This window comes from Rhinolophus ferrumequinum, chromosome X (assembly GCF_004115265.2).
Source record: "Rhinolophus ferrumequinum isolate MPI-CBG mRhiFer1 chromosome X, mRhiFer1_v1.p, whole genome shotgun sequence".
Lineage (NCBI taxonomy): Eukaryota > Metazoa > Chordata > Mammalia > Chiroptera > Rhinolophidae > Rhinolophus > Rhinolophus ferrumequinum.
In genome coordinates, this window is record NC_046284.1 from 51,626,421 (window position 1) to 51,652,409 (window position 25,989).

A 25,989-nucleotide genomic window follows, 5' to 3' on the forward strand; every position below is an offset into this window, starting at 1 on the left:
TAGACAAGGAATGGTAGCACTGTCAGATGAAAAGAACAGAATATTTGCAGTTCTGAGAACTGCGGCATGGAGCTACTAGACCAGAGGATAAGGGGGTGGGGGTTGGTAGATGAGTGTAAAGGGGATCCAATATATGTTGATGGAAAGAGAACTGACTCTGGGTGGTGAACACACAATGTGATCTATAAATGATGTATTACAGAATTGTACACCTGGAATCTATGTAACTTTACTAACAATTGTCACCCCAATGAACTTTAATTTAAAAAAAAAAAAGAAAGAAATGACAAAGATGTTAGAATTATTCAACGATATTAAAATGGATATTATAGCTGCATCACATATTTTCACGAGACTGGAGGAAAGATTGAACATGTTTAGTACAGACCTGGAATATAAAAAAATATTTTATTAGAAAGACCCAAATTGAGCACCTAGAAATAAAAACTACAATGTCTGAAATAAAAAAATATGTTAGATGGGGTTAATGGAAATTAGACGTTGCAAAGGAAAGGATTAGTGAACCCAAAGGTATAGCAATAGAAATAATTCAAAATGAAACAGAGAAAAAAACTTTAGAAAATAAATAGAGCATTACCGAGTTGTGGGGCAACCATACTGACAATCACTTTAAATGGAAACGGTCTAAGCCCTCTAATTATATGACAGAGATTGTCAAAGTGGATAAAAAGCAAGACCCAGCTCCTAATATCTGAATGTTATGGAGAAGAGGAAGCTGGTTGAACACATGAAAAACTCAGAAATACATGCTGAGAAAATGATCTTTTTGATAAAAATATACATCATACCATATGTGGGGACAGAGCCCCAAAAAGCAGTTTCCAGGCTCTCGGCCTCACATAGAAAGGTGCTGGCTCAGGTAGTAAATGGCCATCAACTGTGATCAAATGGCCAGCAGCTGTGGCTAGTTGGCCGTCAGCTGTAACCAGTGAGCCATTGGCCACGAATATAACTGCTGTGGCTAGGCTAGCAGAAAAAAGGGGGAGCTGGCAAGAAGATGGTGGCTGAATCTGCAAGCGGCGCAGTGAGGGTTGAGAATCCTGTTGCTCCTGGTTCCTGTGTCTCCAACCCAGCCGCCAGTGAGAGTATAGTGGTATGACTCCCCTACCTATGGCTCCGTGGGTGTTCCTTTTTGGCCTAGCCAGTTCCTGCATTCTTGTGTGGGGAGCGGGACCAGAGACCCCCCCGGACGCCCCGCATGACACCATAGTCCAGACATCACTAAGATACCGTGTTTCCCCAAAAATAAGACCTAGCTGGACAATCAGCTCTAATGCGTCTTTTGGAGAAAAAATTAATATAAGACCGGGTATTATATTATATTATATTAACCCAGTCTTATAAGATCCGGTCTTATATTATGGTAAAATTACAATGTTTGCTCCAAAAGACGCATTAGAGCTGATTGTCCGGCTAGGTCTTATTTTTGGGGAAACACGGTAGTACCCACCTAAGCTAGTACAATTCTAAGTCAGTAGAATGTCTTTATGCACAATGCTGTAGGAGACAAATTGGAACATTGGCACACTGAGGTGTCCAGAGAAATCGGTAGTGATGGCAGGGGGAGGTGAGTGGAGGTGGCTCACCACAGTAGAGAAATGGAGTTGGCTTGTGACATACAGTTTGAATATTACTTCCAAAAACTGAGGGAAATCTGAAGGTCTTGGGTCTTGCATGTTCAGGTGAACATAAGAAGCAGTTAAACACAGTTTACACTCTCTTCAATTTTTTTGGTTCTCACAGCAGTCCTGGGAATTATTATCTCCATTCTACCAACAAACAGAGTAATGAAATGAGGCATTGTCATGGTAGTAACTACTAAGTTATATTATTAACTAAAGGATTCAGAAGTAATTTTAAATTCATTATTGTTTGTATTTGCTTTTTCAAAAAGTTTTCAAGTTCTTCATTGTCTTTAAGTTGATTGACACATTTAATTTTCTTCCTTTTTTAAAAATCCGACTAATGTAGAGAGTAATACTTATTAATTTAAGGAAAATAGATAAAAACTTAAAATTAATTTACACTTATGAGGTCTCAGTAAAGGAAATAGGGTGTTGAAAGGAAGTTTTTAAAATTTTCTTAATACATTTTCTCTTCTGTTTCAAAGCAACAACAAAAACCACTTTAGAATGTGTATTTTACAACCGGAAACACAATAAAGGTATTTTCATTTGTGGGAAAATTATTATTTTTTAAATTGGCATACATCTGAAGATTTCTCCCTCCATATGAAATGCATTAAAATTAAATTTTGCTAAATACAAAATATATTCCATCAGCTACAAGGGACAAAGAATAAATTTCTAAACAGGCTAATTGTAACTTTTAAAACAATGTTTGGGGTAAAGTTGAATATACAAATAAATATTAAGATTTTTGAATTTATAAGAATGCCTTATTTAGTTATGTATATTTATATCACTTAGAAAGCCTTCCAACTGGTTAAATGAGAAACATTACATGCTATCTGCGCAAAAATTAAAAAATGGGATCTTTTATGTTTCAGTCATGTAAACCAGTCTTTTTTCTACTTATGGGACAACTTTTAAGTTTCAAAAATTAATAGTTCTGTCCTGTTGTATAAGTAAATGGATTCACTTAATGTTCCCAAATTTGCCAAGTGAAAGGGAAACCTGCTGAAGCGTGACTGTTAGTTTCACAGTTTTGAAAAACAGGAGCTAATTGAAAGTTGGTCACATGTGATCCAATTAACTTTGATGAGTGGAGAGGAGAAATACAAAACAAAACAAACATAACAAACTAAAGATGTCTCATTGGCAGGGACTTTGAAAGAGGCAGTATTCCTCTTAAGAAGTTCTGAGCCTGGCTTTATCATGATTGAATATAGGAAGACAATAAAAAATTTTACAAATATTATCTTTGGATGATTGGACTATGGAGTTGTATTTGCTTTTTCAAATATATTCCTTATATTCCTTATATCTTCTGCATAATCCAAATATGTATGTATAATGACCTTGTGTTACATAAATTATAAAAAGTATTTTTTTCTTTTCGACTTGACAGTTTTTATTTTTTATTTATTTTTATTTTTTTATTAGTTTCAGGTGTACAAAGCAATGTAACAGACATATCACAAAGTGAGAATCCCCCTCCCCCAATCTATTGCCCCTCTGACAAAAAGTGTTACATTTTAAAATGTTAAAAAAAATAAAAAATAAAAAAAAAATAAAATGTTCCTCATCGAAACTTTTAAAACATATGGTGCAAAGAAATAAATCACCCCCAAAGACTCAATAATATTGTTATATATTATTTTAAATTAAAATTGTTTAACATTTTAATATTAATAAAATTAATAAAAGAATAATTAAATGAATTATTATTAAATATCTACTATATCAGGCACTATGCTAGAAACTGAACTCCAGGATGATTGACAAAAATCATTGTTGTAAAAGGGCACAGACTTGCATAGAAATGATGCCTAACTTATTTAATAATTTATAATTATTATACATTTATTAATATAATCAAATGCATTAATTTAATAGGATATCTGGAAAGATAAAAACAGTACTGGCTTAAATATAGACATACATTCATTGTTTAATGCAATCCAATTTTAGAAATATATTTTGGCAAGGTACTCGTATATTCACGTGGAATCAAATAAGATAATTTAGATCACAGTGTGAAGTGGTGTAATCACTGTCAGCATTTTTTTATGCCTATGTTGTCAAAACTCAGATGCACCTGAAGAACTGTCAAAACAGTAGTTACTGATCAGGTGATATGGGGGTGACAATGGGGGTTGAAAGTATGAAGGACACCCAAGTGTCAGCATTTTTAACATTTTCCCTAGATGATGCAAGTAAGTGGTCTGTGTTTATGTAAACACATAAAGTATGTACACTGGTACATACAAGATTTTTAAAAAATAATGGACTTTGGGTTAGAGAATTTTCTTGCTATATTCCTCTGGAAATTAGAAGTAATACTTTCCAGGTAAGTAGTTACTTGCCTTAGCCCATTTAATTATAAAGTAGTTAGGAACAGTATTGATGGGTTCTGAATTCCATTATGGTTAATTATCAATCAGAATAATTAATAATTAAATGCCTGTCAGACACTACACTAGAAACTGAGTTCCAGGATGATTAAGACAAAATGTTTGTCTTGAGAAGGGCACACACTCACATAAAAACGATAATGCCAAATATTTAGTATTTTTTTTAAGAACTTACAAAGCAGTTTCATGTTTCAGATGTGGAAGGGACAGAAATGGGAAAGGAGTATTTCAGCTAGCTTTAAAATGTGTTCCCCTAACGTAATTTACATGTCTTCTGGGTAAGTCTGTTAAACTGGTTGGGCAGGCCTGCCCACATGCTCTTTTAAGAAAATCCCTAAAAAGGGTAAAAACACAGGCAAAACAAAGCTTTCAGCTTGTTTGTTTTGGTGGTTTGAAGTAGTGCTATGCTGGACATACCACTGAGACATCTAGATGAATCTCCTGAGGTAGGCCCCAGTGTACTCATGTCTGAGTTCTTTGAAGAGGGGCATAAAAATAAAACCAAGAAGGGCTTTTTTGTTAAGAACCAAAGTAAGACTAAGAACCATGGGAATGATGTTCACTTGGATAAATATAACTCTAAACTGAAGATAAAGGCATTCTCCACAACACTTCTGCAGGGGTCAAAAGGCAATTTAGCTCACCAGGGACTCCAGAGAAATGTTTTTTTGTGTGACCCTGAGGACTCTTACCACATCAGCAACAGCAACAGGACCCAGCAGAAGGGAAGTGCGCCCACCTGACACAGCAGTAACCAGGGGAGCAGGAGTATTGCAAATATGAGGAATGACAAGGTGGATGGAACCCACCTATTTTTGCCCTCTGGACTTGTGAGCATGTGTGAAAACTCCCTTTAGTCCTTCTCACGTACCTGATGAGGACCAGGGTCCTGTTAAATGCTGGGGAATTGCACTGGAGGCAGCTCAACAGAGTTCCACACCTCATCTATTCCACTCAGCAGCCATTTAAGGCAAGTATTATTCTCCATTTTACAGCAAAGAAGACCATCTCTTTAAAGGACTATATCCGTACTAAAGGAGGGTTTATTCTTCCAGGTGAGGCTGGAAGATACTAAAAGTTCTCTTCTTTAAGTTTGTAGAATCAGTAATTGTTATGTACCTGTACTACATTCATAGACTCATTGAAAAATTGTTTTTTATTGCTTCCACAACTCCAAATAAAAGGGAAAAAAGTTACAAGATTACCCAACCACAGAGAAATGTGTTCCAATCAACAGCACGGGGGATTTGATTTCAGAGTTTTCAGAGGGTTCAACATGTTTTTTAATGACACAATAAATGTACAGATTGCTTTTTAATTGCTTTATTAACTTTACATTTTTTCCATGCAAATGGGTGAAACTGCTGTTGACAGAAATTTAAGACTGGGTGCCAAGGCAATCTCCAATTAGAAGCTGGTAATACAGAACCCACCTGACACATGGAAATTACATAAGGTTCACAGCAAACGGATCAGTAAAGGCATATCAGGAAATGCAAGGAAAAAGAAAACAGTGGGAATATTAATCTCATGGAAAATGGCAAGAGTCAAGGCATAAGGCAAAATTCATCATGATGGTCATGGTGATTAGAGAGCTCCTCCATAAGGATACGCAGACAATTCCTCAACTGCAGCTCCCTAAGTTTTCTCCTGATTTCTCTCATCTCTTCCATGAACATTTCCATATCATCTCCATCTCCACCCATCCCATCATTGACCTGCCTATTGGGTATGGCCCATCTGAAGTTAGGGGCAAGTCGGCGAGCCTGTCCCCGTCTATTATTTCCTGCTGGCTGGTGGCCTTCGCCCCCTCCCAAAGGGCGGTCTTCCTCTCCATTCTGCATGTGCTGCTCCATTTCTTCGATTTCCTGGTGGATATTTGCCATGATTTTTTTCTGGTTGTTTTTCTTTGAACACAAGTAAGACAAGGGCAAGGAGAGATTAAATGCTAGGTACACTGACCAGTAGGACTCAGAACCCTGATATCAAAAGTTTTTTAAATTTCGTTTTTTTTTCTCACCTTAGGAGCTTTGTGCGCCCTCTAGGGGACCTCCAACTCGAGCCCCACCCTCCAGCTCTCTCCTTTTCCCTCCCTCCCCCAAAGCCCACCATTTTTTCCCTTCCCAAGATTCTTTCCCAGAGCTCAGCAGACACCAAAATGGAGGACGGGAGACGGGGAACCGGGCATGGGGAACTCGGGGGGGAGGGGCATGTCTCAGACTGGGCTCTGCACCCGCCCTTCCCCCAAAGTCCCCCGCACCCACCTGGGCCTATCCTTGCTGTCTCCGCCTTCTCCCGATTCTCGTCCGGAGTGCGCAGCCCCAACACTTGGACCCGCAGACCTGCAGAGAGTGGGAGTAGGGACCCGGGGCTGCTGCAGTAGAGCGCTGGGTGTCCACCCGCCGCCGCCAGGCCCCTTCCCGGCCCCGACCCCTGCCGATGCCCCCGGCCGCTCCCGCCCCGCGTCTCCCGCCGCCACTCCCCACACTGGGTTCATCATTTTTCGGCAGAAGCTCGGGGATGATTTTCCATCGCTGAGTTGCTCTGCTGCCCTCCCTGGGACCCTGTCGCCTCAGCATCCCCACCCCCTGGAGGGGGGTCACTATGTTCCCAAGAATTCCGGGTGTGGAGAAAGCCCGCGGGGACCGCTGCGCTGATCTCCAGCGCCGGCCTCCGGGGTTGGCTGGCAGCTGCCGCACTGGCCTCCGCGCGGCCTCAGGCCCTTACCTGCTCTGCTTTCCCCGGGCCCGATGCCAGCCCGCCGTGTGCAGGGCAGCGGGGAGCTGGTACCCAGACAGGAGTGACGACTGCACCGAAGGCTGCGTCGCTCTGCAGCTCCCGGTCACGTGAGGGCCCCGCGTCACCAACCAGCTCGCCCCCCAACTCCCTCAGCCAGTGTAGCAGGAGCGCGGCCCCCCTTCCTCGCCTCGTGCACAGGCACAGAACAACTCTCTCCGCCTGTTTGTGCGCGAGGCCTCAGCGCCCACCTCCCTGTCACTCATCTCAGTCCGCTCCAATCTGAGGGCCCACAAGTGGCATCACCTCCCTGGGGCTGGAGTTTGCCCTTCTCTGTTTACCTAGGAGGGTCTGCAACACCCTCCACCCCTCCCCTTCGCGCCCCAGGCCTTGGTTTTGCTTTGTGTCCTCTTCTCGCGGGCCACCTTCCTATCTCCCCCACCCCCACATACCCCGCACTAAGCACAGCCACTATTGCTCATCTTGTCCTCTGAATTCTTTCCCTACTAGGAAATTTAGAACGAGGGCTAGGGTGAGGAGGGAGCTGGGGACTTGTCAGAAAGAGCGTCAAGGAGGTAGAGCGGGTTGTATATATCCTTCCCAATAATTTCTCTTAATTTCTTTTTTTAATCAGCTAGCCTCAAAAAATTAAAAATTACTTAGTTTCATTTTGGAAAGAAATGCTTCATCCTGCAGAATGAAGCAGCCTCACTGATTATGTTCACGTGTACCACACAGAAAATATTTTCGCTGGCTCCACACATCAAACCACTTTTAAAACACAGCCTTGTTTCAAAATTTCATTTTGAGAAAAGGGAGGCATCTTCCTGAATGCAGTTGGGTGTTTTCAAAATGATCTGTAAAGTAAATCTTTAGGGAGAAGTCCAGTTGTCAGATCTTGGCCATTTTATATAAATTTAGGTGATGTTTTTGATACCACAGTCTTTGGAGGAAAGGAGCCTTTTTATTTCCTGCTTTTCTTTCCAAACCTCCAAACCATCCCTACAAATACCTCCGTAGAATGATCTCAGATGTTAAGTATATAATATGCAGAAGTCAGTTCCAAAGCCATCTGCCTTAGATGTTGGTTGTGATAAAGGAACCAAGAGTTGTGTGCTCTGAGGCAAGACAGGCCAGACAAATGCTTACTGCCTCTAGGTTTGGCTCCAAACGCCTATGTAACCCCCTATCCTGCTAAACGCCTATGTAATCCCCTATCCTGCTAAACTTGCTGAGGCATTGAATAAAGGAAGAATATATGCCTAGTGCATATACCGGGGGTGCCAAAAATATGTATACAAGTGGACACTTTGGTCAACATTGCTCAAGCAGTAGTTTGCCATAATCAGAAGTGTCTGGACACTGATAGTAACCACTTTGAGCACCTCCTATAACGGCAGAAGTCAAATGTGACTTGTATCTATCTTTTGTTATAGGTATATATCATTACAATTTTAATACAGTTTTCCTTTCTTAAAATGTGTATACATTTTTTGGCACCCTCTGTATAGTCTTATATACGTGCTTTTAGAGCGATACGGTGTCAACCAAAAGGTCACTGTCACCAATCCAGTGCCAACAGGTATCCCCAATTTGGCCTGTGGTAAAAGGAAAGACTTTATTCAGGTGAACAGTTTGTAAAAACGGGCAAATACAGCCTCAGGTGGAAACCGAAATTGTGCTCCCCCAAGACAAAGGGGAGGCCCACTTATATATAAAAAGTGCCTGACCTGGTCCCTGACTGTCCCATTTTTGTGCAAATAAGGAATCCAAATTTGCACAGTTTGGTCCAAATAGCACTGTCCTGATTGGTCAAAATTGTGCATCCTGATTGGCCATTATGGAGCTGCTCTGATTGGTTGGTAAAAATGCAAAAGAGGATATAGATGCACAGCTTCGATTGGATGAGGTAGGTCTCAGCCCATGAAGTTTAGCAAGTGATCAAAATATGATTCCGGGAACTCCTTTATAAGGGTCAGCTCTGCCAGGAGGAACATAGTACAGGAGGCTTGGCAGCTTGGTCTGCAGCTTTCCCTGATACGTAGTGTGAGAGGCCGCTATAAACAATGGCTGCTAGACACTTATTATGAATTTGGGCCCTATTAATCATAAAGAGTCCTTCTTAGCAGATATATTCCTTCTTGATGTTCACAATTGATATATTAATATATAGCTCCAAAAGCTCAAATTACAAAATTGCACCCAATAATTCTCTTTTAAAAGAATGCTAGTGATTCCTGGGTTCTTTCTCACAGTTAACAACTTTTCATATAGATAGCTGTATTAGTGATATTGGCTGAAAGGATGCTGATTAGAAACATAAGCTATTGGAATCAGATACGTCTGGGTGTAAATCCTGTCTCTACTACTAACTTGATGTGTGACTTTGGGTCAATTACTTATCAAGATCTCTGTTTCCTTTGTGAAACAGGGATTGTTAGAAGTAAATCACATATATCAAGTACTTACCACAGAACCTAATACATTTTCAATAAAAGTTAACTCATTTCTTTTTTTACCATTATGTTAGATGGTTTCTAACAAAATTTGAAGAGTAGGCAGAGCGGAATTCTTTCCTTAGCTAGATCAACTTGTCTTTAAAATCCATGAAGTCCCAAAACACATCTTCTTTGTTCTATTTTGCATATCCAGTGACTATGAGTTCCTTATACCAAGCAGGTGATTAGTGAATATTTGTTGACTGAATGAATCCACAACTGAATGACTTTTCATTCAGGGGGCTGTATGTAAAGTAATACAGTAAAGTTTTTATGAAAATTAGGAATCACCTAGAAAGAATTTCCTTAAGGTAGAGAAACTACTGTGACATAACCATTAAATATGAAGTTTAGCAAGGGGATTTTTATTTCTTTTAGTGGCTAAATGTTTTGCTGTTGTCTTTTTGTTGTTGTTGTTGTCTTTTTGACCCATATGGGACAAGTCTTTTGTTTGAAACCACCAAATATTCTTGGATGAAAGCATACATTTGTATATTTTTCCAGATCAGGTGTTATGCTATATAGAAGGTTGGTTATAATGAAAGTGCTGTTTTAAAGGTAGGTGAAAATTGTCCTGGAAATGTTATCTTTACTAAAATGTTATGAGGTATTGATTGAGATCTCTTCTTATCCCCTGGAGTTTTCTGAGGAGTTGGAGCTAGATAACAACATGTTAAGAACAAAATTTTAAAGAAGTCCAGGGCTAAGTTAGAAGGACACAAGAGTTTTAGTTTGGGACTCATGTGCCCTGAAGGACAGGAAGAGGGTGAACTGGTTTGATGACTCTTACCCCGAAATAATAGAAGGGTAGTGTAGTACTGGGAAGAAGGAAACTGGGCTCACATTTGGGGAAATACAATATTTGTAAAAAAGAACCTATCCCCTCTCCTTATCTCCTGTAACTATGGTAGATGGTGGCATTTGATTGGTTCCCTTCCTCAAAGCTAAGGGAGTAGGATCATAAAAGAATTGTAGATAAAGTTTAGGGATATCTACAAGATAGCAAGGTTCACTTCTCATTCCTCTGCGGGATATCTGCATTACTACTGGGATTTTGAGCTACCTAGGTGCTATAGGAGCCTGGAAAGAACATTTTGCAGAGATGACGTGATGGTGTGGCCAAGTGGAGAAAGGACTGGGGTTGACCCCCTACCAAAGTGCCTAATTCTGGATAGGTGTGAAAAATAAATCCTACCATGTCTACAGGCTCTGGAGTTGTTGCTGGGGAGAAGATAGTTGTTGAGATACAGGCTTACCAGAAACTTACAGAATATGGCAAAGAGATCTATGACTCACAGGAATGTTGTGTGAGGGTCATCAGCTAGGAGTCACATGCAAGATATGGCTCAACCTTCTAGGCTGCCAGCAAAACCTAAGGAAGCTGCTTGGGTGTGAGTCTTTATCAGCAGGCTTTATAGAAATCAAACTTGAGCTACAGTGATGATTAATCACATGGAGATAGCAATCTTACCCTAAGTAGTCAGATAAAGAGTGTCTTTTTATCCACTTCCTCCAAATTCTCAAACCATCTGAGTAAACACAGGGAAGGAGGGGGTGATGGTTCATTTTATGTGTCAACTAGGCCATGAGATGCCCATATACATGTATCTGGCTAAACATTATTTCTGGGTTCATCTGTGAGTGTGTTTCTGGAAGAGCTTAGCATTTGAATTGGTGAACTGAGTAAAGCAGGTGGCCCTCCCCAATGTGTGTGTGGGGGCATCATCCAATCCATTGAGGGCCTGAACAGAACAGCAGAGGAAGATTGAATTTGCTCTCTGCCTGACCACTTGAGCTGGGATGTTGATCTTCTTCTGTCCTTGGCATTCCTGATTTCCAGGAATTCTAATACAGACTGGTGTCTACACATCAGCTCTCCGGTTCTCAGGCCTTTGAACTACACACCAGTTTTCCTGGCTCTCCAGCTTGCAGACAGCACACTGTGGGACTTTCCAGCCTCCATAATTGTGTGAACCAAGACCTTTATCTATCTATCTATCTATCTATCTATCTATCTATCTATCTATCTATCTATCTATCTATCTTTTCTATCTTTCTATCTCTATCATCTATAGATATAGATAAGTAGATAGATATCCTAGAAGGATGAGGAGGACTCTGAATCAAAATTGAGACTGGCATTTTAAAATACAAAGAACCAAATCTTTAACAGCCCAATTTTGCTTTATTTTAATAAGCAAAAGTGACTGAAAAGTTGGGGAACAAGACTGAGATGTAAATAAGCCCGTTACCCACTAGAAAGTGGGGGAATGATAGAACTAGCACTAGTAAGGCAGTTATTGGAAAAATAAAACTGTTTCGTGATTTTACTTCAACTAATTATCCCTCAAACTGTAGACCTATTGGATAAATATCCTATCAGAGGAAGCTCATTTTTACTGAATTTTTTTTTCTTGCCTGTTGCCATGATATAGCTCACGTGTATTTGCTGGAAATGCATCCAGTTGGATTGTAGTTATTGTCCTATTTTTCTCTATTATACTCTCCTGGGTGAATGTCAGGCTTGGGAGAAGGTAGCCTGAGACGTGGTGCGTTCTGTGGGTGTGAGTATCTCTGTACCTGCCTAGGATGGTTCTCTATGTCTTCCTGATGCTTCATTGCTGCAATCTTATTATGGTTCTCTTTTTCTTTCCCTAAATTTAAGCACCTATTAACAAACTGAAACTAAGTGTTAAGAATATAAGAAATTACTGTGCAGTAGCTTCCGTATAAGATATGGCCATTATAATTATGATGACAAGACCTTTGAAGAATGGAAAATAGATCTGATGAAACTTTAAGGGTGTTACTGTAAGTTTGGAACATTTGCGATATAATGCATTTCGTTCAAGTGATCTAGTCTGAAACAATAGCAGAGCTATGAGTCTAAGATGTCTGAATGTGAAAGCAACAAATATTCAACACCTCATCATCTGTTAGAGAGCTGAGGGATATTATTTTCTTTATTTCAGGGCCTGCAGATGATTTCTTGAGACACCAGAGACCCATGTCCACTCTTTCTTGTTGTTTAGGACTCTGGTGGAGAAGAGGTTTTTTTCCTATATAGTTTCCTAAACTGATTAATTGAGCTGGACTACGTATGAGCCAAGAGAGCTTCTAGGCGAGTGCCATTTCTACTTTCCCTTGGACTTTGGGATGAACTTAAAGGAGTTATCAAGAAACTCAACACATAAATGTTCATGAGGTCTCTTTACCTTGCCTTACTGTTCTTAGGCCAAGTTCCATTGCTAATAGTTTTAGCACCTAGCAAGGTCCTAGTACCCAGTAGGTCCTGTTAGTTCAGGGGTTGCAACTCACATGGCCACAGGTTAACATGTATGTGAGTAAAGCTGGCTGTGCAAGAATCTGGTTAAACTGGGGATCATGTGCTCTATCAAAATGGTCCGGCCTCTGCTCACCTTGCCAATTACTGTCTTGAGGCAATTCAGGCTCAAAGTTGTCAAATATTCCTTTGTTCCAAGATATATCAAAAATACAAAAGTTTATGTTAAAAACTCCCCCCCAAATATGAACTGCTAATTTAAAACTCTACATTCATTTTCTCACTTTTTCTCACACTTGCCCAACTCTGGCTGACTTGATAATACATTGACTTCATGACTATTGGGTGCCTGTGGCTATTTTCTGCAGCATGACACATAACTCTTACAGGTAAACCATTCCAGAATTCACTGGTGTAAACTATAACTGATATTTACATTCATAGATTCTGTGAGTCAGTGATTCAGAATGTACATAGTAGAGACTACTCTTCTTTGTTCCAGGATGTCTGGGGACTCAGCTAGAATGGCTTGGCTGAAGGTAACTTCAAAGGGGTAGATGACTCAAGCAGCTGGGTATAGGAACAGCTGAGAGTGAGATGGCTGAGGGACAGGCTCATGTGGGACTATCACCCAGAGTTGCCACATATAGCCTGTACAACATGGGCATCTCAGGGCTTTAAAAGCAAATGTTCCCTGTACAAAAGGTGGAAGCTATATGGCCTTTTATGACCTAGCCATGGATGTCACATAGGTTCAGCTCTACTGTATTTCATTGGTTGAAACAGTCATAAGACCTCTTTTGAGAGTCAAAGGGACTATAGACTCCAACTCTTGATGGGAGAAGTCATTTTTTTTGCAGCCATATTTTAAAAACCATCACACACCTTACTGATAAGTGCCTCTTACAATCCTTTTCTTACCCTCCAGTTAGACCAGGCAGTCAATATGTTAGTGACGCTTGTTTGATTATTAAGAGTTAAGTACTAAATAATTTTTGAATAGGACCTAAAATGAAATTCCCACAGCCTTATACCACCCACAATTAATTTTTACAAGTTTAGTATATTTGTCCACAATTATCCACTTGTGGACTGATTGGGTACTGATGTACAAACTCATCAGAAAGGACTGGAAATAGGAGATCAAAATAAACTGTGAGGCCAAAAGAATGGATTAGTAGGCATATTGAACACTGGATCTTATAATCATGTTTTTTCTGCCTTTGCCCATTTTTGGATTTATAGGACAGGATTTGTGATCTCAGTAGCAGTCCTAAGCTTTCACAGATCATGTATTGTCAGAACAACCCTAGACTTAGTTTAAGAGCTTATTTTATAAATTGGGAAACTGAGACACAGAAATAGTGGCAGAACTAGAAATACGTCACCTATGCTTTCTTGGCTAATTCTGTCTATATCTATATCTATCTGTCTATCTATCTATCTATCTATCTATCTATCTATCTATCTATCTATCTACCTACCTACCTACCTACCTACCTACTTTGTAGGTTTACACACATTGTACATAAAACCAAAGGAAATACACTAATATTTTATTTATAATTGCTTTTGGCTCTTGTGGTGATGGGTGGTAGGCCAAAATAAATCTTTTGATTTATGGATTTTCCACATTTTCTAAACATTCTACAGAAATTCGGTAGATATAAGAATAAGCAAGAAATCATTTTCAAAGACTAGTAAAATTGATCATTTTTATATGTTGGTAGTACAGATGATTTTTATCAATTTCTAACTAAAGAGTAAATTCTCTCTCTCTCTCTCTCTCTCTCTCTCTCTCTTTCACACACACACACACACACACACACACACACACACCCTCTTCCCTTCCTTTTCCCCCCTTTACACTCCTACCTCATCTCCTGAGTCAGGGGCTACATTTCCTATCAGGAATCTCAGACTCAGGCTTTAGTAGCATGACAGTACCTTGTGCCACATTTTACACTTAGAAACTTATGCGTGGTGATTTGGTGCCTCTGGTCTCTCATCCCCTCTCATTTAGTTGTCTTTATCTTTGAGATTAAAGATGCATTTCTAATGCTGCTCATCAGGTGGTGATTACCTCTATCTTTTAAGTTGTCTCCAAGGAAAATGTATCCTTTTTGCAAGTGTAAAGAAAAAAATCATTAATTTCTTTAATCTGGGGAACGTAATTTAGTGGTTACCAGAGGGTAAGGGGGTTGGGGGGTGGGAGATGAGGGTAAGGGGGATCAAATATATGGTGATGGAAGGAGACTGACTCTGGGTGGTGAACACACAATGTAATTTATAGATGATGTGATACAGAATTGTACACCTGAAATCTATGTAATTTTACTAACAATTGTCACCCCAATAAATTTTAAAAAATCATTAATTTCTTTTAAATTCAGGTTATGAAACAGCATCTATAGACTTACCTTAGTTTTCTTAAACATACTTAATGATGAAAATAAAACAGCACTTATATAAATGCTGATATGTGCTAGGCATTGCTGTATGTGTATATTCATCATTGCATTTTATCTTCCCCAAATCCTATAAGGTAGGTGCTAATATTATCCCTCATTTTACACATAAGAGACTTGCAGGTCACTGAGGCTAAACAACAAATAGGAAGTGCTAGAGCAGGAATTCAAACCCATTTAATCTATTTCTTAAGTCCATGCTCTTAACCTCTACTCAGTTTCATTTGTTAATAAGTCCCCAAATCTATATTTCATTCATTCATTTATCCATTTATTGTTTGAGCCCTTTTCTGTGCTAGGCACTGCCTGCCCTTTTAATCTCAGTACCATATTTAGCAGTTCTGATTTCCTGGACATTGCTCCTTTCACTTTTATTTTTTAATAAAAATATAAGCAGTTCTGATTCCCATAACATAGCTCCTTTCACTTTTATTTTTTAATAAAAATATAAGAAATATACTTTCAGTTTAACCATAATTTATTGAACATATACTATGTGCCAGGCAAGGTGCTGGGGATATAAAAATGAACAAGGTAGATACAGCCTTCACATTTTTATGGAGCTCATAGTTTAATGGGAGCAAACCAGAAGGAGTGCAGTAGGTACTGAAGGGGCAGTTGGAGCGCTGAGTAACTCAGTTGCCAGTGAAATCTTCCAGGAAGAAGTGATGTCTAAGAGGTCAATTTCTGGCATGATAGGGTGAGAAGCTTTGTGCATCTGATCTCCAGTGAAACTGGTGAAAATTATTAAAAAAAAAAAAGTTTAAACCCTTTGGAAATTGTCTTAAGGACATATATCAAGTGGAGAAACATCTATTCAAGAAAATTTATAAAAATTTCATAAGAAAAGCAAGACTCTATGGTATTTAAACCTAGACCTCTCCCTCCCTCCTCATTCCCAGGTCAGAGAGGCATAAATTGCACTTCTGTCAGCCAAGAACACAGGGAATCCTCTTCTTGCAGTTCCCAGTCATGGGGCTTTCTTCCTGCGAAGAGGAGGACTTAAGCACTTCTCATCCTGCTCCAACTACTAGATTGCAAGGTTAAGCTCCAGGTGAGTACAGTCGAGAAGTGGGGGCTCTCTGCTTCCAACCAGCCCTCACTGATGGAATGGAGACTATCCCATGGGTGTGGACTACTGAGAATACTGGGACCCTGATCACTCTTGGCTTGGCTTGTAAGGTATGGTTCCACACTGTGAGAAGCAAGTTGAGAGGCTATCAGTCTGCTGTTTCTTCCTTACCCCAACTGAGAACTCAGTCCTAAAGTAAGATTGTCACTCAGGGAGAAGAATGCCATTTTTTCCACCCTCATATCCAGAGCCCTGGCTCAGAGATTTTACCTAGGGAGAGAAGACAGCCATAAAGCGTATAGGTTCTAACATTGTCCCAGTGGAAGTTACTTCATTTGCAACAGAGCATGGAGAAGTTCAAGCCAAGGATGCTCTAAACACAGTGGTGGTTGTGGTAGAGGCAATTGTGAAGTGATTCATGGATTTGATGAAGATACTGGTTAACTGTAAATTGTCTAGATTGTTTCAAAGAGCCAGGGAAGGAGATGGCTGGGAGAAGTCCTCCCCCCTTGGGTTCAAACAAATATCAAACGCTGACCTTTAGAACTGTTTCTTCAAGGGAGCCCAAATTTGATTGAATTAGTCTGCAGAGCAATGAATGTCCAAAGGCATTATTGAAAACAATAGAGAAATAAATTCGCAATTAGAGGAGCCTAACAGCTGGGTATGGTCATGGCTGTAACCTTCACAAGTGCTTCTCAGTGGCCCATCCCACCTCACTTAAGTAGGACAGGATGGTTAGAGGGATTGGAGTTGGATATTTTCCTTCTTCCAGGTTGGTTAGGCTCTGATAAAACTCTAGTAGGTTAGGCTCTGGTAAAATAGTTTCTCTTGAGGGAAGGCCTTATTAAGAATAGATGCTCTGGGTATGTTTAAAAATAGCTACTTTCTCCTCCCCGTGCCAGAAACGAGGGGGTTTTCTCCAATATTCACTGTGAGAACCTCATAGGGCTCTTGGAGGTAAAACTCATAAAAGTGTGGGAGCACTCTCTAAAACAAGAAACCTACTTTAAATATGACACATATTAATTAAAAGTAAATGGGGGGGGATCCAAGATGGTGGAGTAGATAAACACTGTGCTTGCCTCATCCTGTGAACACATCAAAATTACAACTAAATTATAGAACAATCAACCACTTCTATTCAACATTGTACTGGAGGTTCTGGACAGGGCAATTAGGCAAGGGAAAAAAAAGGCATCCAGATTGAAAAACAAGAAGTAGAACTATCTCCATTTGCAGATGACATGGTCTTACATATAGAAAGTCTTATAGAATCCACTGACAAACTAATAAAATTAATAAACAAATTAATCATAATCATAGGATACAAGATCACTATACAAAAATCAATTGTCTTTCCATATACTTGCAATGAATAATCTGAAAAGGAAATTAAGAAAACAATTATATTCATAATAGCATCAAAAAGAACAAAATACTTAAAAATAAATTTAATAAGGGATGTACAAAATTTATACTCCGAAAACTATAAAACATATTGAAAGAAATTAAAGAAAATGCAATTGAATGGAAAAAAAATCCCATGTTCATGAATTGAAAATTTAAATACTGTTAAAATGGCAACACTCCTCAAATTGGTCTATAGATTCAATGCTATTCCTTTCAGAATCCCTTCAATACCACTTCAATACCAACTAAAAAAATAAATAAAAGTGTTAATAGGCAAAAATAAAATTAAATTAAAATAAAAAGTAAAACACTGCACCCCTTCCAAAATGGTTAGAATCAGAAAGTCAGACAATGAAAAGTGTTGTCAAGGATATGGGGAAATTGGAACTCTTACACACTGCTAGTGGGAATTTAAAATAGACATCCAATTTGGAAAACAGTATGGCAATTCCTGAAATGATGAAGCATCTAGAGTTACTGTATGACCTACCAGTTCAATTCCTAGATATCTATCCAAGAGAAATAAGAACATATGTCCTCACAAAACTTGTACACAAATGTTCATAGCTCTACTATTCACAATAAGCAAAAGATGGAAACAGGTCAAATAGTCATCAATAGATTAATGGATAAACAAAATGTGGCCGATACATACAATAGAATATTGTTCAGCCATAAGAAGAAATGAAGAAATACATGCTACACAATGGATGAATCTTGAAAACGTGCTAACTGAAAGAAGCTAATCACAAAAGACTACATCTTATGAGCACATTCTTATGAAATGTCCAGTACTGGAAAATCTATAGAGACAGAAAATAGATTCATGTTTGCTTAGGGCTGGAACAATAAAGGTATGGGGGCCGAGTTATAGTTAAGGGTGTGGTATTTCTTTTTTACTTGAAAATGTTCTAAAATTAACTGTGGTGATAGGTGCACATAACTGAATATACTAAAAACCACTGAATTATGCACTTCAAGTAGGTGAATTGTATGGTATATGAATTAAATCTCAATAAAGCTGTCTAAAAAAAAAAAAAAACATCTATTTTGGGATAGATGAGTAAGAGTTATCCAGGCTAAGTGTGTGAGGACTGGTTGAGAAAATGTTTCAGGCAGGGAAAACCGTGGGAACCAAGACCAGGACTTGAAAGGGATGGAGCTTTGAAAAGACGATGGGAATTCATTCAGCACAATGGTGTTGTTCTTACTATTTATTAAATACCAACTGCTGCAGAGCAGACATTAGGAGCAAGGGCTTTGACATTGGGCAGGCATTCCATTTAATGCCTGGGTGACCTTAGCCAAGACATTAATCGCTCTAAGTCTCACTTTCCTTTTCTATTAAATAGTAGGTTAGTGATATGACATCTGCAAAAGGACTCACAGTTCATGGAAGGGAAGAAAGACTCTCTGTAAGTCCAAGAAACTATTTTGACAGTTACAATGCAAGGATAATATAATTACCCATTAGGAGAAATTTTTTAAAATAATTATTTCTTAAATAACAAGATAGCAGGAAGCCTTGTGAGGTATCAAAATGCCACTTAAAAAGACTAAATCCCTCCCTTTATTGAGCTAAAGGACTTCATTTTGATATTTGTTGGTGTGTATGTATGTGTGTGTGTGTGTGTGTGTGTGTGTATGTGTGTATATATATACATATATATATTGTACTTCCTGTACATACATATATATGTATATATATATTATACTGTACTTCCTGTCCTTCATTTTTCTTTTTAATAATGCATGGTGAACATGTAATACATATGGATCTACCTCATTCCTTTAAATACAGAGGGTGCCAAAAAATGTATACACATTTTAAGAAAGGAAAATCTGTAATAAAACTGTAATACTCAATATATACTGGTAGCAAAAGATGAATACAAGTCATGTTTATACATTTTTTTTGGCATCTCCGGTAGATTCTTTATCTGTACTATACTGAAAATATTAAAGGGGGGTGCAGGCAAATAGTTGAATAGACATTTCTCAAAGTAACATATATACGAAAAGATGCTTCATAGCCAACTAAATTATCCATCAAATGATGCAACTGTTTTTGCTAAGACTCTTGCAAACTGCTAGTGTCAGATTATCAAATAACTGCTTTTAGATATTGTTAATATGTGAGGGCCCCCGCTCCCTCAACCCTTACCCTACCTTGAACTTTCTTTATAGAGGGAACAGACCAGCTTTTCTCTTAGCTTTTGCCTTTTCCTTTTATAGAGGCAACAGTGAATACATGATTATGGGACTTGGGGCTGACTTTCAAACACACACATTTTCCTGTTAGTTTTGCAGTGCAAAATTTTGCATAAGATTACTCCTGTTGATAGCATCCTGGTAAATCCACTGGTCTTGCTCCTCTACGTCTTTTATTTTGTGCGTCATGATAGCTATGTGTTACCATAACTTTATGAAGTTCCTTATAGACTATTTACTTTTAGTGTGTTAGTTGATGTTTTTGTTCAATTTAGGATTCATTCAAAATCCTGTGTTTAAGTAAAAACTAGAAAGTTACAAATGCCGTTTACACTCTACAGTATAATGCATTATCTGCTTTATTTCACTTGGAATTAGAAATCAAAATTTGTGGTGTTAGGATAGGCTTGCCATTCACATTAAGATTTATTACACAAAGAAAACTGTTACTGGGAGAGGTAATCTGCCTTGGATCCTGAGCATCCCTGCACGTTCTAATTGGGTATATCAAGAGGTAAGGCCTTGACCAGCCTACATTTCTCAGAGGCAGGCCATTTCTCAGAGTTATGTCTGCAACAAGCAACTTTGAGGGATGAGGTAACGTCTTTCCCTGGACACAGGGCAGGCTTGCTTCTACTTACTAAAAAAGTGATGAATTCTCCAAACTCAGGATTTCTTTCCTATAACACAATGCACTACATGTGCAGGCATCCATAATGGGACTTGAGGATCATGGGGAATTAATACAAACCGCTATGAAGCTCTGGCTACTGCTTTTGCCGTGAATAATAATGTCCTTTGTCTCTAACCCAGGATTCGTGTCTTCTGCAAGTATCCATGAAACAGTAGCAGGTTAACTTGTCAACTTATAAGTAGGGTGAAATCTCAGACTGTACAGTTCTTGACAGGTGTTTCCAGATATTATCCCTAAATCAGTTATGCTAAGGCAATGTTTTCTAGTAGGATGATTTTTGACATATCTGTATACCACCTATGCTATTTTGTTAATATTGTTATGCCTGTTTTTTTTTTTAACATTTTTTAGTTAGTTTTAGGTGCACAAAACAATGTAATAGTTAGACATTTATCATTTACATCCCTCACAGTGACAATCCCCCTCTCCCATCTACTACCCCTCTGACATTGCACACAGCCATTACATTTCCACTGTCTCTATTCCTAATAATGCTGTACTCCACTTCTTGTAAATATATATATACATATATATATATACATATATATATGTATATATATATATGTATATATGTATATATATATATATAAAATTGTAGTTGACATTCATTATTGTTCAGCTTCAGCTTCAGGTGTACAGTGCAGTGATCAGGCATCTACATCATCCCTGAGGTGGTCTCCCTAATGAGACCAGTGTCCATCAGATACCCTACAAAATCTTTACAACATTATTGATTACATTCCCCAAACTGACTTTTGTAACCCCGTGGCCATCTTGTGGTTACTGACTGTGGTCACCTCCCCCCTTATCCCCACCACCCCCATCTAGCAACCCTCAATTCTCATGTTTGTTTTCAAATTGACTCATTTAATTTGAATACTCTTTTCAAAAGGGAACTTTGTAACATCATCTTAAATCTAAACTATCATCATTTACCTTAAACAGAGTATTCATTAATACACATTCAAATATACATGGATATTACAATTTAAAATGTTTGTGTACTGTCTAAAATCATCTCCACCTACCACCAGGCCCTTCTACTGTAACCCCAAGTTAACTGATTATATCCAGAGTAGTCATGGCTGGAACAAAGACTATCACAACCAATGTTTTTTGGTAGTGAATTTTGACGTCTTACCTCCTTCCCTACAAAAATTTCCCATGAAGCCCGCTTGTGAAGGAAAAAGGAGGGAAAGGAAGTCCAGTGCTCTGACATGTAATGGTGACAGTTGTTGTCCTCCAGATAAGAATGTCCAGCACAGCAATTCTACCAGTCTAGGAGGGTCTGGTGCCTGCTGCAGGCTGGAGCAGAGAAATCGAAGTCAGACCATCCTGGAGAGGATTGTGTTTGGGGTGAGCCCTTCCACATCCAGCCTGAGTGCCATCACTCAGAGTGCCAGAGGGATGGATTCGTCCTGTCTGTAAAACTGCCGGTGAGTTCCTGGACCCTCATCACACTCCTGCCGGAATCCAGCCCCACCACCATCCATCAGGGTGTTGCATACTTGAACAACAGTCTGGAGACATGAATTGCCCCAAAAAGAGCAGCACAAAGGAATAATAAAATAACACAACTGGCACAACTGTGAGCCATCTATACATATATAGATTTTGATGTAGACACACTGTCTTACATAGCACTTTCATGTTTCCAGGTAAAGATGGGAATATCCCCAAATCTGACTTGAACCTCCCTTTACAATTTACACAGGTTGAGGAATACCTGTTGAACTAGTGAGGAGGGCCTGGCACCAGTCTTCTGGAAGAGATCACTTACACTAAGAAAGTAAGAGTCAGGAAGATAAAACCACTCTTTAGACTCAGAGAAGCAACTCACTAAAGCATAATACTGTTAGTCAGACTTGTCTTCTGGTCCAACCCCCCCCAAATAGACCCGTAGTCTTATGGGGAAGAGGAGACTTATGACTAAAATCCCCAAGTTGCCAAGATATCTGTAAGATATCGTGGCCCAAGTGACCCTGCATAAATGTCTGTCTAAATTGAAAATATGGCCATTCTCCCCACTTCTGTAGAGGTCAATCTGGGAATTCAGCCCATGGGGGTTTCTGAAGAAATGTTGGGCTTCGCTATTTGAGAATTCCAAAACATCAGCAGCGATAGGGGCCTGAAAGGTATAGGATGTGGAAGAAGGGGCAGGAATGTCCAATATACATGGTGGTATCAAGGGGAGGGGGTTTGGGAGGTTGGGCAGGCACAGCAGGAGAGGAACATAAAGGTGGCACCCACCTAACAGTTGGCCTGGATTTGTTCTTAAGCACAGGTGAGAACTACTTTCTCCACCCTCCCAAATAGCTGAAACAAATCTCTTGGGGAGTTGGGATCCTGCATGGGCAGACAGGGGGAAAAAACCTGTCAGATACAGCTCACCGTCATATCCTTATTTCATCCTCAGAAGATATCTTAGAGATCATTATCATCTCTATTTTACAGATAAGTTGTAAAATTCATTCTTCTAGCTAGGTGGTCTAGTGGTAATTTGGAGTTTACATTTGCTTCTAAAATTCTGTCAAGAAATATCAAATGCCGCATTGCCTTTAGAAATAAACTGGTAAATGCCGTTGGTTACTTTTTTTTGTTATAAAACTTTTATTATTTTAACATAATGTGTGTACATTCTAAGAATAAGGAAAAATACAAATAAGCAGAATTTTAAAAATCACTCATAATCCTACCACTGACTGTACTTTTTTTGTCTTTCATCCTTCACACGTTTTTCTGTGCATATATGCAATATACAAATGTACTCTTCCCTTTTAAAAATATGATATTCACATATTACTTAGTAACGTTTTTTTCATTTTATATCCTGTCAGGAACTTCTTTTTGTACAAATGAGTAAAGCTCTCCTATTAAAAGGCAGAGACTTGGGGATTGGTTCAAAATATGATAAACTGTGAGAATGCAATATAAGAAGAGATGCATCTAAAACCACTAATAGCAAGCAACAAGTTAAAGTAGAAAAATGGACAAATGTTTATCAGGAAAATGCAAATCAAAAGAAAGCTATATGGCAATGTTAGTATCAGAAAGAATAAAAATCAAGATAAACTACATTAAGTAGGGGTAAGGATGGTTTCGATTAACCTTCCAACGCATCACTATAAGTTTGTTTCTTACTCTCCTTATCTCATCTATTTCATTCACCTCTCTAAACATATCATCCTTGCTTAAATGCCTGTTGTGTATATCTTCTTTAAATTCCTGGAGAGACTGAATCAGCCTTTCTCTAAAAGTTCCTTCTGTTTTTTCCTCCTCTTCTGGTTCTTCCTCCTCCTCTGGCTTTTCCTCAGGCTTTGGCTCTTCCTCAAGCTTTGGTTCGCTCTCATTTTCTGGTTTTCCTTCACTTTGACAGGGTTTCATCTTGTGGCTCTCTTCCCTCCTTTCCTCCTTTTTCTCTGCTTATTCCTCTTTGAATACAATTACTTCTAGAAAGCAAGGAGATGGTAAGTCAGTCAAAGGCTTGGTGATTGGACTGGTGCTCTGGACATAAGTCTCAGCATCTGCTTTTCTTTTATTCAGAACTATCATCAAATATCTTCCACCCAGGAGATTCAATCAACAATTTCCCTGAGGCCCCTCTTACCTCCACTTTACACCTCCTCACTGCTCTCTGCTCCCTCCCTCCAGCCATTTCCAAGGCCCTCCTCAACCATCCCCCACCCCGCTGCCCCCGCATGGACTTAACAGAAGACCCTCCCAGAACAGAGTAGGCTGGGAGACTCCGGGTTGGGGTAGGGAGAGACCCTGGGGCCCATACTTCTGTCCCGCCCTCGCCCACCTCCCCCCCCACTCCCCCAGGCGTCTTTATAATATATCCTCTCACCTACCAGTATTGATCCGGTCAGTTTCTTTCTCGTCTTTTCTAGCTTTGCTCAGTGCTATGAACAACAGACCTGCAGATCTGCGAACAAACGAGAAAAAGGAGGGGGAGGGAGGAAGGGAGGAGAGAGTGGAGGGGGGGTGGGGCGAGCGCTTGGTGACCAGCACCACGCACCTTTTTTCTCTTTAAGGTTCTCGGTTATGGAAACTTTCTCACCTTCTGTTTCCTCCAGTTCTCCCCCTCTCAACAGTGCAAGTTAGCTCGAATTTCCCATCAGACAAGGAATTGGAAGAGCATATTATTTCCAAACTATGTTTAAGACTGAGGCGGGGATTGGGGGGAGGGTAGGTGTTGGGAAAGCGGTCTGAGATGGCAGAGGAGGATTTTAAAACTATCACAGGTCTCTCTGTCCTTCTCCCGAGATCCCTAGGCCCTTTCCCAAAGGTCATTATTTCCTGCAGACCCGGAGGTGGAGAGGTGGACATGACCAGGACTCCTTCAAATCTCTGCCCTAGGCCACCTCTACCCTAGAAATCCCCAAGCAGCACGTATTTGAACACCAACCTGCAAAATTCCGGCAGATTGGCTTTCTCCTTTCCCTGGCCTCAGGCCCCGCAGTCGCGCTACAGAATGAAGCTGGTACCCAGGCGAGAACAAGGACCAAACTAGCAGGACTTCTGCACACGTCGACTCCTGGTCACGTGAGACCTACGTCACCAGTGAGCTCGGGTCCCCAGTTTCCACTCCCACCAAAAACGCGGCAGAAGTAATCCCGCCCTCTGCCCCACCCCTATACGTTTGACCCTGTCAGTCTTTTTTTGTTGTCCCGTATTCCAGAGGGGAAATTTTTATTTGCCCATCTCTGATTACTAGGGAGGTACTACATCTTTTGCTGGAGCTACTAAACTTTTCTACTTTTTTACAGAATTATCTCTTCCTGCCTTCAGCTCCCAGCATTAAGAACTGCTACAGCCATCGCCCCTCCCCCAACCTCCATTTCATCTACAATCTGGTCTTTGGCTGTTGTGGAGCAGAGCTGGTTTGGCAGCAGGTTGTTTAAAAAACAAAGTCTGGGACAAGAATGAGATTTTTGAATGATATTTTTACTTTATTCCTAATACTTTTATATTCTTTTTTTTAAGTAGCATTTTTTTTTAATAGTCAGAATATACAGCCCTGAGAATAGTGCTTGGCATATGGTGCTTTAAAAAGTACAAGCTATTATAATTATATTAGGATTTCACTTCGGGAAAATTATTCAAAATGGAAAAAAACAGTAATGTTTGACTCCTGGTGATGGTATTTACCAAGAAGCTGTGCTGCCTGCAGAACCATCGATTGTTTCCTCATCTAGAAGAAAGGAATAATAACATACACCTCATAATTTGTGGGAATTCTAAATGATAACACTTGGTGCAAAGCACTTCAGTCATATAAAGTCTTCAACGGATATTGGTTACCTTTCAACCTCACCTCATTTTTTGGTAAAAATCACAAATTTGCCAATAAAAATTGCATAGCTCTCAGAGGTAACATTTGAAAAATAACAGGAGATATAAACATGTATTTTTGTCTTGTGTAAGTTTCGATGCCCATTTGTGAGGCAGAATAAAAACCTCAATAGATTATGTGTAAAGAAAAAAAAAACCTGACTGCATCTCATTTTGTTTCACTTGCTCTTCTGTCACGTTATTCTATCTTCTGGGAAACATG

General features: G+C 39.5%; 2 protein-coding genes across 3 annotated transcripts; both read right to left on the reverse strand.

The window, feature by feature from the left end:
• Nucleotides 1-5,364: 5,364 nt before the first annotated feature.
• BEX3 (brain expressed X-linked 3) lies at nucleotides 5,365-7,059 on the reverse strand. Its single transcript, XM_033103829.1, has 3 exons — nucleotides 6,785-7,059; nucleotides 6,322-6,399; nucleotides 5,365-5,964 (listed from the first exon to the last, which is right to left on the reverse strand). The coding sequence occupies exon 3, from the start codon at nucleotides 5,941-5,943 to the stop codon at nucleotides 5,605-5,607; it is 339 nt and encodes a 112-aa protein (XP_032959720.1). The 5' UTR covers nucleotides 5,944-5,964; nucleotides 6,322-6,399; nucleotides 6,785-7,059; the 3' UTR covers nucleotides 5,365-5,604.
• Nucleotides 7,060-23,065: 16,006 nt separating this feature from the next.
• TCEAL9 (transcription elongation factor A like 9) lies at nucleotides 23,066-24,982 on the reverse strand. Of its 2 annotated transcripts, none has more exons than XM_033103865.1 (3): nucleotides 24,841-24,982; nucleotides 24,284-24,357; nucleotides 23,066-23,878 (listed from the first exon to the last, which is right to left on the reverse strand). In XM_033103865.1, the coding sequence occupies exon 3, from the start codon at nucleotides 23,814-23,816 to the stop codon at nucleotides 23,505-23,507; it is 312 nt and encodes a 103-aa protein (XP_032959756.1). In that variant the 5' UTR covers nucleotides 23,817-23,878; nucleotides 24,284-24,357; nucleotides 24,841-24,982; the 3' UTR covers nucleotides 23,066-23,504. The 2 variants fall into 2 exon arrangements, with proteins under 2 accessions (XP_032959756.1, XP_032959746.1); XM_033103855.1 differs by having other exon boundaries at nucleotides 23,066-23,881.
• Nucleotides 24,983-25,989: the final 1,007 nt, after the last annotated feature.

What these genes read in the sequence shown, in the direction of transcription:
- BEX3 (XM_033103829.1), bottom strand. Translation starts at nt 5,943, where the DNA reads ATGGCAAATATCCACCAGGAAATCGAAGAAATGGAGCAGCACATGCAG.
- TCEAL9 (XM_033103865.1), bottom strand. Translation starts at nt 23,816, where the DNA reads ATGAAACCCTGTCAAAGTGAAGGAAAACCAGAAAATGAGAGCGAACCA.